Source organism: Cucumis melo, chromosome 2 (genome assembly GCF_025177605.1).
Source record: "Cucumis melo cultivar AY chromosome 2, USDA_Cmelo_AY_1.0, whole genome shotgun sequence".
NCBI lineage: Eukaryota > Viridiplantae > Streptophyta > Magnoliopsida > Cucurbitales > Cucurbitaceae > Cucumis > Cucumis melo.
Window position 1 is genome coordinate 6,515,202 of NC_066858.1, and position 15,057 is coordinate 6,530,258.

At 44.6% G+C, this 15,057-nt stretch overlaps 1 protein-coding gene across 1 annotated transcript; it reads right to left on the reverse strand.

Moving 5' to 3' along the window:
• Positions 1–6,405, reverse strand: LOC103492008 (RNA-binding protein Y14). The gene is made up of 4 exons (XM_008452164.3): positions 5,376–6,405; positions 2,153–2,289; positions 454–593; positions 1–345 (listed from the first exon to the last, which is right to left on the reverse strand). The coding sequence occupies exons 1-4, from the start codon at positions 5,644–5,646 to the stop codon at positions 300–302; spliced, it is 594 nt and encodes a 197-aa protein (XP_008450386.1). The 5' UTR covers positions 5,647–6,405; the 3' UTR covers positions 1–299.
• Positions 6,406–15,057: the final 8,652 nt, after the last annotated feature.

Consider the following 15,057-nt stretch of genomic DNA (forward strand, 5'->3'; position numbering starts at 1 on the left):
TTTAAAACAAAAAATATATATATAATAGCAGATATTCAACACAAAATGGAAAAGACCTCAATTAATCCAAAAAAAAAAAAGAAAAGAAAAAAGAAAATCATGGACCTCAAATCCTCTAAGTTACATACAATTCATCAATTCACATCAACGATCGAGAAACAAAGGCTGGAAACCAGGGGAATCTTGAGATAATTGAGTAAGAGCTCAGTAGAAACATTTCTCCTAATCCAATCCACAAGAAAAACACCTTTCCAATTAAAATCCAAAAACACCACACATCGAGTTTCTACACCTCAAGATCAGTATCTTCTCCTAGGGCTCCTCGAACGTCGTTCTCGAGCAGGCCTGCAATTAAATTAGAAGAAAAATTTACACAAGGTTTATTAATTTTGTATAATTCATTCATTTCACAATTCCCTTTGCAGATCCTGAAGAGATCTTAGAGATGCATACCTTGCGTTCTTCCTTCTGATGGGTCCATGGCTGAATGCCCAATCAACATTGATAATTTGGGTCAGAAGTTCAGCACCATCCATGGCAGATATTGCTTTCTCTGCTTCCTCAAAACTCTCGTATTCGATTAACGCATATCCCTTTATAAACCCAAAACAAAAATGAATACATATACGTGTATATAATAGCAAGAGCAACAATAGAACAACAATCAAAAGTCAACATACAACAGACAAGATAGAACGAAAAACCCAAATGGTAGTTTTCTCACCATTTCATTCAGGATGTTTATATTATTAGAATAGATGATCAATTGAAAACAAAATGTAATGCTCAGATTTTTCAGCAAACTACCTAGGCAAAATAGATGGTTGCAATGCGCATTATGTTTACCTATACAAACATCTATCACCAAAATAATTCAGATCTCAAAGTTACCGATACAACCATGCAAACACAAAAACGTGCTCGTGCTTCTTCAACGAAACTATGGAAAAGCATTATTGAAACATACAGAAGGTTTCCTATACAAACAAATAAATATTTCCAAAATTTATGGAAAAGAAGGGAAATAGCACCAGTTTCAGACAAAACTCACCAAAAGTAACATAAATGTGAATCTGCTAAACAATATGATATGCTTGCAGTAGCTACACATCATGAGTAAAATCTAAAGCTAGTTGGAAGAAAAATTACATGGTTAGCAAGGAAAAGATAATGATGTTATAAAAAATTATCTCAAGCAAAGCATTATACCCCGTAACTTTATACTTTGGGATAAGGAACCAACTTTCAATCAGAGATATGCAAGTACGAAAGAGAAGGGTAACCCTATAGATGAAGTTATTTCAATCCAGATATATGACATGAAAAATTTTATTATACCGCCAATTTGTAGAATAAAAAACACAAATATGGGCAACATAGAAAACCAAAGAAAATGGTTTTTCTTGTTTTTTCTTTATTTTTTTTAAACGGAAACAAAACTTTTCATTGTTAAAATGAAGGCTAAAGTGGTTTCATTCCAGCATACAGATTATCTGGCAGGGTGGCTCCCCCAAGGTCCCTTCAGACTCTAATAAAGGCTTGCGTTGTGTGTGTGCACGTGTGCGTGTACGTTTGTGATAGAATAGAAGTAGGTAGGGGTTCAAACTTGTGTAACATTATAGACAATTACAAACATGTCACCACTTGAGCTCTACCCTCAGGTTAGCCTTTTGAGTAATTAATTTTCACAAGAAACACCATTTAATCTAATCAAGAAAAATGAGACAGACAAGATCAAATGGAGCTTGAAAATATGCCCCAATGGGTAGACTTGACAAACAAAAATAAATAAATAAGAAAGGGCGGGGAAAGGTACACCAGATTAGGTGAGGAACTTTTTGGCACACCTTGCTTATTAAAACAAATAGTCGTGCTTTCAAGAAGAGTGAGGTCACAAAGTAAAAGGGAGACGAAAGAATCTAGGGGGAAAATTGTTTTCAAATATTTAAAAGTTACAATACTAATTCATTCTTCTTACAAACCATCTGATCATTAGCAAAATATGAAATTTTTAATTCTTCCTAAAATTTTATAGTTATTCAACTTTCTAAAACTATTAAACAATAAAACATATGCATGTTCTTTTCTTAAAAAACTACACAAATTCTTGTTTCTTTAGGGGGAAATTAAATAATAAAGGAATCAGACATACCTTGACAAACCCAGTACGACGATCGAGATTTAGATGCAAATTCTTTATCTCCCCAAACTCACCAAATGCATTTTGTAGATCATCCTCTTGTGCCTCTTCATGTACACCAGTTACCAGAATGATCCATCCTTCAATAGCTACACAAAGTAACTAGAATCAGACATTAATCTAAGGAATAAATTTCTTAAACATATTAATCTAAGGAATTTTAGTTAAAAGACCATATGAATTAGTCTATAACTTTTTTTAAGATAAGAAACAAGATACGTATTGTGTACAAAAAGGCCCAAAAAAGAAAATCCTAAAGGAAAGGAGAAGAGAGAACCCCCTTCCTCAGAAAATAAAACAAAAAGACTATTAAGAGTGCTTTCCAGTTCAATTGGAACATGAACAAGCTAAAATTACAAAAGAATTTCCTGTTTCTTGTCCATCAACAAGAGGCTGTGAATTGAGTGTTACTACAAAAGGAGTCAAAAGAAAATAACCAAATCCTTAAACGAAAACCCATTCAACAACTTCTTCCTTACCCACATTAGTATCAATCAACAAAGTCTTAGAAATATTCAACGAAATCCATGACCAGCCATAAACAACTACAAAATTTCCCACCAATTATTAAAAGCATTGGCATCATTAAGGCAAAAAACAATGTTATCATCAGCTTATTGAAGATCAATGTTTTGAAAGGGTAAAGGTGGCCTTGAGGCTTTTCCTCTTCAAGAGGCAAGGCATAAGCCTCGAGGCGGTATGAGAAGTAAGGCTCAAACAATGAATTAAAAACATTTTACAAAACCTAAATTGATATGATCAAGTATTGTTAATAACGAGTCATATAAAATTGTACCCACAATTTTACTTAATAAAAAATTCTAAAAGAAGATCTTCGTCATCATTACTCTTACTATTATTACAAAGAGGATTGATTTATACTATACATGTATGCTTTCGGCATTCTTTAGTTCCCAACAGTAATTGTCACAACTCAAACCTTAATATTTTTTAAGAACTAGTCAAATCACAATTATTTTTCTAATCATTAGGAGAGGCATAGAGATTGAAGCCTCAGTGCATTTTCACAAAGGCACAAGCCTCGTTTGTGAGAGGTGTAAGCCTCTTATGGTTCCACAAAGGCTTAAGTCCTCGATAGCTTTTTAAAACAATGAAGAAGAAAAAACCTCCTACCAATTGAGATACTTCTCCTTGCCTATATACCCATGGTTTTTCCCGGTCCAACAGAGGCTTTGGTTGCACTCCTAGCACAAGAAACATATTCAAACCCCACACGAGAACAAAAGGGATGCATCGTCTTTTAAGCAACCAATATGAAGACCTTAAATAGGTAAAGAAATGATGGTCATTTTTGTCATAATAACTTCTGAGGGGCTTTAAAGGGGGCAGAGACTAGGTAAGATCATTTGAACGCCCCAGATGAACCAACCCCATTTTCTAAATAACTTTCCATGGGGCTTCAGAAAGCAGAAGAGTGAGATCATTTGAAGGAATCAAACAAGCCAAGGTTGTATACTTATACATCCACCAAGAAAGAAGAGAACTTTTCCTTTAAGAAAGAAGTCTTTGCTAACATTATAACGGCCGTCTTTACATGTTCAAGAGAGGTAGTTAGACAAATAGTGTTAAAGATTCACCATTAGTTAGTTACATATTGCATCTACAAGTTAATTTGAGGTTGATTTTTCATCCCATCAGGCTTGTACTACTGTTCATCAAATGGGTTGTCTCTTCTATTTGTCTTTTCTTTAGATACCTCATCTTTTGGAGCACAAATCTCAATTCACTTTTATAATGGAAATTTTAATTTCATTTTCAAAAAGAGAGAGAGAGAGAGAAAACACATAAGATAAGAAATCTGCCACTGTTGTTAGAAGAAAAGGATGACGCTGGTGCAACCTCATTTTCTTTCAACATCGTCCATCAACTAAAACTAGAAAATTTTGAAAAGAGAGAATGGACAGCCTTTTCTCCACCTACACCCATGGCCTTCCCATCACTAGACAATCCAAGAAAAGATATAGCGATGTTGTTCTATATAATTCTTTTAATAAGAAACCTGAGGAGTATTTGACGTAAAAGGAACAAGAAACAAACTAGGGACAAGGGGAAGGGAGAAACCAATAAAACAAAATATACGAAAAAGAGAAATCAATATCTCCAGTCTCTTTGCCAAAAACATACAGTGATTTCATTCTAAATTTATCCATAAGAAAAGCTCAGACAGTTGCTTTTAATGAAAACCCAACTTTCATTAAGGTAATGAGGATTGAAACCAAGAGCTACGCATAGAAAATGATACTCCATCTAAGACAACGATCAATTAAGTGTGTTCCAAATCTATACGAAATCCCCACAGAAAAGAGACATTTCCATATTGTGATATATAATCCTTTTGATGCTCACTCAGAAGAAAGGTCCAAAGCTATTGACAAGGACCCTCCAAGAAATGTCGATGGTGTTGGCCATCCCAAATGTAACCAAATAAGAAGGGAGAATTTTATCTTAAGAGAATACAGGGATGACTTTGTTTTAGTCAAAAAACCAACCTTTAATCAGGTTAAACTATATCCTTATTCCTTAAGCATTCTCTTCTTATGTTGAATGGGTGGTTATTCGTGATAGAGTGGGGAGACCACTGTAAATCCCTATGCTAACCGTTGATCCAGTTCACCCAGAAGAAGGAAATTGCAAAAGGAGGAGGCGAGGTGGCAGATGAATGTAAAAGTGATTTTACTCCTCAGCCGTTTCCGAAAAGTGCAACACAATGCAGGCTCAATCTTTGAACTTTCTCTTACTGTATGTATTCCATGATAATTTCCCACAACACCACTTGAATCCTTTTCGTCTAACAATTAAATCCCATATCAAGTTCTAGCTAAGATCTGTGACATTGTCGAAACGAAGGGAGTAAACCAACCGACAATAACATTAAGCAAAACCTCTTCAAGCTCAAGGAAAGGATTTGCTTACTCTTAACTAAATTGAAGGAGGTGAAAAAACAATCTATCGTAGAACATACAGGAAAATACATCTAAACCCGCCACCTACCAAGTAAATAACCATCCAAAATTTCATAACCCTAACTCTAGTGAACCAAAGAAAAAAAACAGCAAAACAAAATGGCAAACCCCAATCTGCCAAAACAAAATAAAGAAGAAGAGGAAGGAGGAGGAGGAGGAAAATGATGAAAGAGAGAAGTGGAAAAACTAACATCGTTGGGGGCCAGGGCCATCAGCAGACTTGAGGGAATCGAAGTCCGACCCAGCAAGGCGGGTGTTTCGATCAGACTCCTCTCGAAATCCACGACCCTTAGTCTTCTTTGGACCACCAGAAAGCGAGGAAGATGCGCCGCCGGTAATGGCGGATTTGAGCTTAGGAAATGGAGCTCGTGGGGAGGCATCGGCTTCGGCGGCTCCATCCTCGTCCATGAGGTCATCTTCCTCAGGTTCAAAGTCGACAGCCTCTACATCAGCGCTGGCCATGGGTAAGCAAATGTTGGTCAGAGGTGCTGGTTGGTTCTTCAAAAATGGGGAAGGGAAGAAGAAGAAAGAAGATGGGAGAAAGGGTGGGGGGTTTTGGGGGATCGAAACAAGGGTTTCTTGTTTGCCCGCTAACCCAATTTTTTTAGATTTTTCTATTTCTTTTATTTATTTATTTTTTTTTATATATATTTACTTGGGTTTCGTTTGTTTTTTGTAATCACGTGTTTTTCTCTACCAAAAGATGGTTTTGTCTAGTGACGTGCAATTCACGTTCTAATCGTTTTACTTTCTTTTTTTTTTTTTTTTTTTTTTCTTTTTTCCTTTGAAGCCTGGAATGAAGTTTCATATTTCCTCGAGAAATTGTATTTTGCTTATATTAGTTGTATTTAAAATTACCATCTTGTTCTTAGAAACGTGTGGGGTGGGGGCTTGACGCTCAAACAAAATTTAGTTCTTGCTCTCACCTCATCCAACACGATTCCAACTTTTTTGTTCAATTTTTTTCCTCTACTCAGATTCTTCTTTTCTCTTCTCTTCTACCTCTTTTCTCTTTTCACTCTCTTTTCTTGTTTCTCATCAAACACAAACACAACTAACAACTATAATCTTTTTCTTTTTTTTTTGAAAAAAACTGCATTATGAAAAATGAACATAAAAGGAATTTAGAGAAGGAACAAAAGGTAGAGAAAAAATGAGACAAGAATAAGAAAACGACGACAATGCAAAGCCAACAGAAACAAAAGAAGAATAATGCATACGAGAAAGAAGCATAAAAAATACATATTAATTTGTTTTTTCATACCCTGCTGCAAAACAAAGAAGTAGAAAGAAATGTATTAGGCATTGTGATCTTATCTTCTGCAAGAAGCTTCAACCCCACACTTGTTAAAGAAACCAAATAAAATTAGTTACAACTAATTTTTGTTAGAAAAGGAAGTAACAAATAACATATTCAAATCTGGTAGCCTGAATAAGGAAACATAGAATAAATACATGGAGAAAAGAAAGGAAAAAAATTCAATCCGTTAGTTTAAAAAATTTTTTTTTTTTTCTTTTTTTGAAAAAGTAATATTGTTATACCACAGCAAGGAGGACCTGACAGTCTGAATTTAAGGCATGAGAGTAGAAATGTAACGCCCCAGTAGATTTGAGTTCCATTGTTCACCTCAAGAGTATTTTATATTTTTAAAAGTGGTTATGAAATGAGATTTATTTTGACTTACACTTAATTAAGGTTAAAATTTTCCTTGGTTGGGTATTTAATTGTTAAGGTTTAAGGGTGAAATAAATTAATTAATTGTGAAGCAACAAATTAATTAATGCCTTGGAAAGGGTCAATGGTGGCCTTAATGAAGAGAGAGAGAGGAGAGTTGCCATTGGACTAAAGTAGAAAAGTAATTAATAATAAAAGGAGAAAAGAAAGTAATTTGGTGTGGATTTTATTTTATTTTTATATCTTTTTTTATTATTCTTTTATCCTTTTAAAAGGGGGGCATTGGGAGGCGTGAAACTCATCACCTTCCCAAGAAAAACCCTAGCCCCACCTTGCTACCACCATAGCCGCCGCCACTCTCCGCCGCCGCCGCACGCCGCCGCACGCCACCGCACGCCACCGCCGCCAGCTGCGAAAATAACCCTCGGAGCCGGCCGTAGTAGAGCCGAACCACCATCCCAGCCGCGCCGCGTCTGCAAGCCGAATCCGGAACCGCCCTTCATCCGCGCAGCCGAGCGCCGTATCTGCAGCCAGCCACGCCGCGCCGCGTAGATCCGACGCAGCGCAGCCGGAACTCGTCGAGACAGCCGAAGCCAGCCAGCCGCGCCGCTCCGATCGAAGCCGAAGGGAGCCGCTTCGATCCGCGCACAGCCGTCTCCCGCAGCCGCCACTCGAAGCCGATCCGCCGCGCGTGCCTCCAGCCGTCGAAGCCGAACCCACGTTTCGGCCGACGCCCGAACCCGAAACCGATCCACGCCCGCTCGCCCGAAACCGACCCGCGCCCGCTCGCCCGAAACCGAACCCGCTCCACGCTCGCGCACGCCCGCTCCGAGTCGCAAGCCGAGCCCGCGCGCGCCCATCCCACGCCACGAGCCGCGCCGGTCTGCACCACGAGCCGCGCCGCGCCGCCTGCACTGCAAGCCGAGCCGCGCCTCCTTGCTGACGCGAGCCGAGCCGCACGCGCAAGATCCTTGCGCCAAGCCGAGCCGAGCCGATCTCTGTCTCCTTCCAGCCGAGCCGCCAAGCCTAATTTGGCTCCTTCCACCAAATTTTGGTAATTAAATCAATTATTTTGGCATTATCCAGTAAGATTCAATATTTTGGGCACTAGTTAATTTAATTTGGAATTAAATTGGATCATTTTTCCTTAAGGGACGTCTTGGACCAAGTAACTGCTGCAGCGGGGGATTTCTTCAGTAGGGGCTTGAGCACTGCAATCTCCTTCTAGGGTAAGTCATTTCGAATGAGTTTTGAACCGTTAATCGTGGGCGACCTAATTACGAATCTTGGCATATTAAACAGTTAGGACCTCGTCGCTTGGAAAGCGTACTGCCTCGCGGTTAGGACTCGTCAAGTAAATCTCCAGGTAAGAGATTCTACTACTAGCTCCACGCTTAGAAATATGAGATGATGTATACTCCAATTTTGCATGTTGGGGATTGGACGGTACGATGCCTGAAATCAATGTTAGTATGATGTAAATGACGGTATGGCTATACTATAGCCTGTTATGTGTGGCGAGAGCCGTTATAGTTATACGACGAATGTCGAGACGGAGAGGGCAGAGATGATTTATATGATATGTTATATGCTGATGCCATGTGTATGTATACTGCACTTAGGGTACCTGTTAGCTCGATCTGTTAGAGTCGTACCTGCATGGGTGTCCTTCGGGATCACCACCTATTGAGGACTGTGTGGTCCGACGGGACGCCAGTCTAGCATGGATATAGATATGACTCGAGTGACTCGACGGGGTCCTCGCATCCCGACTGTCCTAGGCGTCCCTCGGGGCACCGAAGACCAGAGTTACGTTCCTACGGGAGCGCATGATTGCACGTGTTCGGGAACGTGCCAGAGATTGGGTACCAGTTATCAGGACTCTAACAGGAAGTTAACAGGCACCTAGTGGGACTAGTAGTGGGTCCCTTACTGAGTATTTTTATACTCACTCTCTTCGTTTAATGTTTTCAGGTAGAGGACGGGGCAAGGGCAAGGGCAAGCTGGCGAGCGACCCGAAGTGAGACCGTGGAGGGCCATAGGGACTACCGCTTCCGCTTATTCTTATTTCAGATTTTCGCATTTGAATTTGAGTACTTTTCATCACTTACCATCTTTTATGTAGATAGGGCCCGAGTAGGATTTCAGATTGCTTTTACATTTCTGCATGACTACCTTGTTTGAATTTTATAAATAAAATTTCTTAAACCGTATGCGTTTTGAAATTTTTTTCATGACTTAAACCACTTGTTCTATATTGGTAATGACTTCGATTCAGTATAAGGAGTTGGGTCGTTACAGTTGGTATCAGAGCACAGTGTTTTAGGTTCTGTAGACTGACCTACGATGTAAGTCATTTTTTTGTTTTGGTTTTACTTCACCCTATGGCTATACGGTCCTTCGGCACTCGCCAGGTATGTCTAAAGCCTTGCTAATGTTAAGATTACAATTTTGCCTGAATAGTCTAAGACCTAGATATAGGGTGTTAAGTTCTTGTGGTGAAAAGTTTGTTGGTGAATTTTAGGGAGAATGCCGCCACGTAGGGGTGCACGCCGAGGAGGTGGTAGGGGAGGCAGAGGAGCCGGTCGTGGCCAGCCGGAGGCGCCACCTGTTGCACCGGCAGTCGACCCAAACGCACCGGTCACCCAGGCGGATCTCGCCGCGATGGAGCAGCGTTATCAGGACATGCTGCAAGCTGCTTTGGCGCCCTTCCTTGCCGCCCAGCAGAACCAGGCCGCCCCTGCTCAGGCCCAGGCCGCCCCTGTTCCGGCTCAGGCCGTCGCTCCTCCAGCCCCTGAGGAAGCTCAACCAGTACCAGTTCAACTGTCGGCCGAGGCGAAACACTTACGGGATTTCAGGAAGTATAATCCCAAGACCTTTGACGGATCCATGGACAACCCCACAAAGGCCCAAATGTGGTTGACGTCCATAGAGACTATTTTCCGGTACATGAAGTGCCCAGAAGACCAGAAGGTGCAGTGTGCAGTCTTCTTCTTGGAGGACAGGGGTACCGCCTGGTGGGAGACCGCTGAGAGAATGCTGGGGGGCGATGTCAGCAAAATAACTTGGGAGCAGTTCAAGGAGAACTTCTATGCTAAGTTCTTCTCTGCAAATGTGAAGCACGCCAAGCTGCAAGAGTTCCTAAACTTGGAGCAAGGCGACATGACGGTGGAGCAGTACGACGCCGAGTTCGATATGCTGTCCCGCTTTGCTCCCGATATGGTAAGGGATGAGGCTGCCAGGACGGAGAAATTCATTAGAGGACTCAGGCTAGACCTTCAGGGCATTGTCAGAGCCCTCCGCCCAGCCACGCATGCTGATGCACTACGTATAGCACTGGATTTGAGCCTGCCTGAGAGAGCCGATCCGTCTAAGGCCGCCGGCAGAGGGTCAGCCTTGGGACAGAAGAGAAAGGTGGAGACGCAGCCTGACGTAGCACCGCAGCGAACACTGAGGTCAGGAGGTGTCTTCCAGAGACACCGACGGGAGCTTGCAGCAGCCGGGAGGACTCTGAGAGAGCTACCCGCTTGTACTACCTGCGGGAGAGTCCACGGAGGTCGTTGCTTAGCTGGAAGTGGAGTCTGCTTCAGATGTAGACAGCCGGGGCACACTGCTGATGTGTGTCCTCGGAAACCCTTTGAGACGACACCGCCCCAGCCTTCTGCTCCCCAACAGGGGAGAGTTTTCGCCACCACTCGGCAGGAGGCCGAGCGAGCTGGCACAGTGGTGACAGGTACGCTCCCAATTTTGGGGCATTATGCTTTTGTGCTATTTGACTCTGGGTCATCCCACTCGTTTATATCCTCCGTTTTCGTTCAGCATGTGGGTTTGGAGGTAGAGCCTTTGGGTAGTGTTTTATCGGTTTCTACTCCATCTGGGGAGGTCCTGTTGTCCAAAGAACAGATAAAGGCATGTCGGGTAGAGATAGCGAATCGTATGTTAGACGTGACCTTGCTAGTGTTAGACATGCAGGATTTTGATGTGATACTAGGCATGGATTGGCTGTCAGCCAACCATGCAAATATAGACTGTTTTGGCAAGGAAGTTGTCTTTAACCCTCCCTCCGAGGCTAGCTTCAAGTTCAGGGGGGCAGGCATGGTATGTATACCCAAGATCATCTCAGCCATGAAGGCTAGTAAACTGCTCAGCCAGGGAACTTGGGGCATCTTGGCAAGCGTAGTGGATATTAGAGAGCCAGAAGTTTCCCTATCGTCTGAACCAGTGGTGAGGGAGTACCCCGACGTTTTCCCAGACGAACTCCCAGGACTTCCGCCTCCCAGAGAAGTAGACTTCGCCATCGAGTTAGAGCCGGGCACTGCCCCTATCTCGAGGGCCCCTTACAGAATGGCTCCAGCCGAGCTAAAGGAGTTGAAGGTCCAGTTACAGGAGTTGCTGGACAAAGGCTTCATCCGGCCCAGTGTGTCGCCTTGGGGAGCCCCAGTATTGTTCGTGAAGAAGAAGGATGGGTCGATGCGCCTTTGTATTGACTACCGAGAGCTGAACAAGGTGACAGTCAAAAACCGCTACCCCTTGCCCAGGATTGACGACCTGTTCGATCAGTTGCAGGGAGCCACTGTCTTTTCCAAGATCGACCTGCGATCAGGCTATCACCAGTTGAGGATTAGGGACGGTGACATTCCCAAGACGGCCTTTCGATCGAGGTACGGACATTACGAATTCGTTGTGATGTCTTTCGGCTTGACTAACGCTCCTGCAGTATTCATGGATTTGATGAACAGGGTGTTTAAGGACTTTCTAGACTCGTTCGTCATAGTCTTCATTGACGACATCCTCATTTACTCAAAAACTGAGGCGGAGCACGAGAAGCACTTACACCAGGTTTTGGAGACCCTTCGAGCCAACAAGTTGTATGCCAAATTCTCCAAGTGTGAATTCTGGTTAAGGAAGGTGACGTTTCTTGGCCACGTGGTTTCCAGTAAGGGAGTTTCAGTAGATCCCGCAAAGATTGAAGCGGTGACCAACTGGACTCGACCGTCCACGGTTAGTGAAATTCGAAGTTTTCTGGGCTTGGCAGGTTACTACAGGAGGTTCGTGGAAGACTTCTCACGTATAGCCAGCCCGTTGACCCAGTTGACCAGAAAGGGAACCCCTTTTGTCTGGAGCCCAGCATGCGAGAGGAGCTTTCAGGAGCTCAAACAGAAGCTAGTGACTGCACCGGTCCTGACAGTGCCCGATGGTTCGGGAAACTTTGTAATTTATAGTGACGCCTCCAAGAAGGGACTGGGCTGTGTCCTGATGCAGCAAGGTAAGGTAGTTGCTTATGCCTCCCGCCAGTTGAAGATTCATGAGCAGAACTACCCTACCCATGACTTGGAGTTGGCAGCTGTAGTCTTTGCACTGAAGATATGGAGGCACTATCTGTACGGTGAGAAGATTCAGATTTACACCGACCATAAGAGCCTGAAGTACTTCTTCACTCAGAAGGAGTTGAACATGAGGCAGAGGAGGTGGCTCGAGTTGGTGAAAGACTACGACTGCGAGATCCTATACCACCCAGGCAAAGCAAATGTAGTGGCTGACGCGCTGAGTAGGAAAGTGGCACATTCAGCAGCGCTAATCACCAAACAGACCCCCTTACTCAGAGATTTTGAGAGAGCCGAGATTGCAGTCTCAGTAGGTGAGGTTACCGCACAGTTGGCTCAGTTGACAGTTCAGCCAACCTTGAGGCAAAAGATCATTGCTGCTCAGCTGAATGATCCTTACTTGGCAGAGAAGCGTCACGTGGTAGAGACAGAGGAAGGTGAAGACTTCTCCATATCCTCTGACGGTGGCCTTATGTTTGAGGGACGCCTGTGTGTGCCGGAAGACAGCGCAGTTAAGACGGAGCTTTTGACTGAGGCCCACAGTTCCCCGTTTACCATGCACCCTGGGAGTACGAAGATGTACCAGGACTTAAGGAGTGTCTATTGGTGGAGGGGCATGAAGAGGGATGTGGCAGACTTTGTCAGTAGATGCTTGGTGTGCCAGCAGGTGAAGGCACCTAGGCAGCATCCAGCAGGGTTGTTGCAACCCTTGAGTGTGCCAGAGTGGAAGTGGGAGAGTGTGTCGATGGATTTTATTACGGGACTGCCCAAGACCCTGAGGGGCTACACGGTGATCTGGGTTGTGGTCGACAGACTCACGAAGTCGGCCCATTTCGTGCTAGGGAAATCCACTTACACTGCCAGTAAGTGGGGGCAGCTATATATGACAGAGATTGTGAGACTACATGGAGTACCCGTATCCATCATTTCAGACAGAGACGCCCGTTTCACATCGAAGTTCTGGAAAGGACTTCAACTTGCATTAGGTACGAGGTTGGACTTCAGCACGGCATTCCACCCTCAGACTGATGGTCAGACAGAGAGATTCAACCAGATTTTGGAGGACATGCTGCGAGCCTGCGTACTAGAGTTTTCAGGAAGTTGGGACTCCCATCTGCATCTAATGGAGTTTGCCTATAACAACAGCTACCAGGCTACCATCGGTATGGCACCGTTCGAGGCTCTGTATGGCAAGTGCTGTAGATCCCCTGTCTGCTGGGGCGAGGTTGGAGAGCAGAGGATGCTAGGCCCCGAGTTAGTGCAGACGACCAACGCAGCCATACAGAAGATCCGAGCTCGTATGCTGACAGCCCAGAGCAGACAGAAGAGTTACGCTGATGTACGACGTAAGGACCTCGAGTTTGAAGTGGGAGATATGGTCTTTCTGAAGGTTGCACCCATGAAGGGTGTTCTGAGGTTCGCGAAGAAGGGGAAGCTGAGTCCACGCTTCGTAGGGCCGTTCGAGATATTGGAGCGGATTGGCCCCGTGGCGTACCGCTTGGCGCTACCCCCATCTTTTGCTGCAGTGCACGACGTATTCCATATCTCCATGCTGAGGAAATATGTCGCAGACCCAACACATGTGGTGGACTTCGAACCACTGCAGATTAGCGAGAACTTGAGCTACGAGGAGCAGCCTGTCGAGGTCTTGGCAAGGGAGGTCAAGAAGCTTCGCAGTCGAGAAATTCCACTGGTCAAAATCCTTTGGCAGAACCATGGAGTGGAAGAGGCCACGTGGGAGAAAGAAGAGGATATGAGAGCCCAGTACCCCGAGCTGTTCGAGGATTAGAACTTTCGAGGACGAAAGTTTTTTTTTGGAGGGAAGGTTGTAACGCCCCAGTAGATTTGAGTTCCATTGTTCACCTCAAGAGTATTTTATATTTTTAAAAGTGGTTATGAAATGAGATTTATTTTGACTTACACTTAATTAAGGTTAAAATTTTCCTTGGTTGGGTATTTAATTGTTGAGGTTTAAGGGTGAAATAAATTAATTAATTGTGAAGCAACAAATTAATTAATGCCTTGGAAAGGGTCAATGGTGGCCTTAATAAAGAGAGAGAGAGGAGAGTTGCCATTGGACTAAAGTAGAAAAGTAATTAATAATAAAAGGAGAAAAGAAAGTAATTTGGTGTGGATTTTATTTTATTTTTATATCTTTTTTTATTATTCTTTTATCCTTTTAAAAGGGGGGCATTGGGAGGCGTGAAACTCATCACCTTCCCAAGAAAAACCCTAGCCCCACCTTGCTACCACCATAGCCGCCGCCACTCTCCGCCGCCGCCGCACGCCGCCGCACGCCACCGCACGCCACCGCCGCCAGCTGCGAAAATAACCCTCGGAGCCGGCCGTAGTAGAGCCGAACCACCATCCCAGCCGCGCCGCGTCTGCAAGCCGAATCCGGAGCCGCCCTTCATCCGCGCAGCCGAGCGCCGTATCTGCAGCCAGCCACGCCGCGCCGCGTAGATCCGACGCAGCGCAGCCGGAACTCGTCGAGACAGCCGAAGCCAGCCAGCCGCGCCGCTCCGATCGAAGCCGAAGGGAGCCGCTTCGATCCGCGCACAGCCGTCTCCCGCAGCCGCCACTCGAAGCCGATCCGCCGCGCGTGCCTCCAGCCGTCGAAGCCGAACCCACGTTTCGGCCGACGCCCGAACCCGAAACCGATCCACGCCCGCTCGCCCGAAACCGACCCGCGCCCGCTCGCCCGAAACCGAACCCGCTCCACGCTCGCGCACGCCCGCTCCGAGTCGCAAGCCGAGCCCGCGCGCGCCCATCCCACGCCACGAGCCGCGCCGGTCTGCACCACGAGCCGCGCCGCGCCGCCTGCACTGCAAGCCGAGCCGCGCCTCCTTGCTGACGCGAGCCGAGCCGCACGCG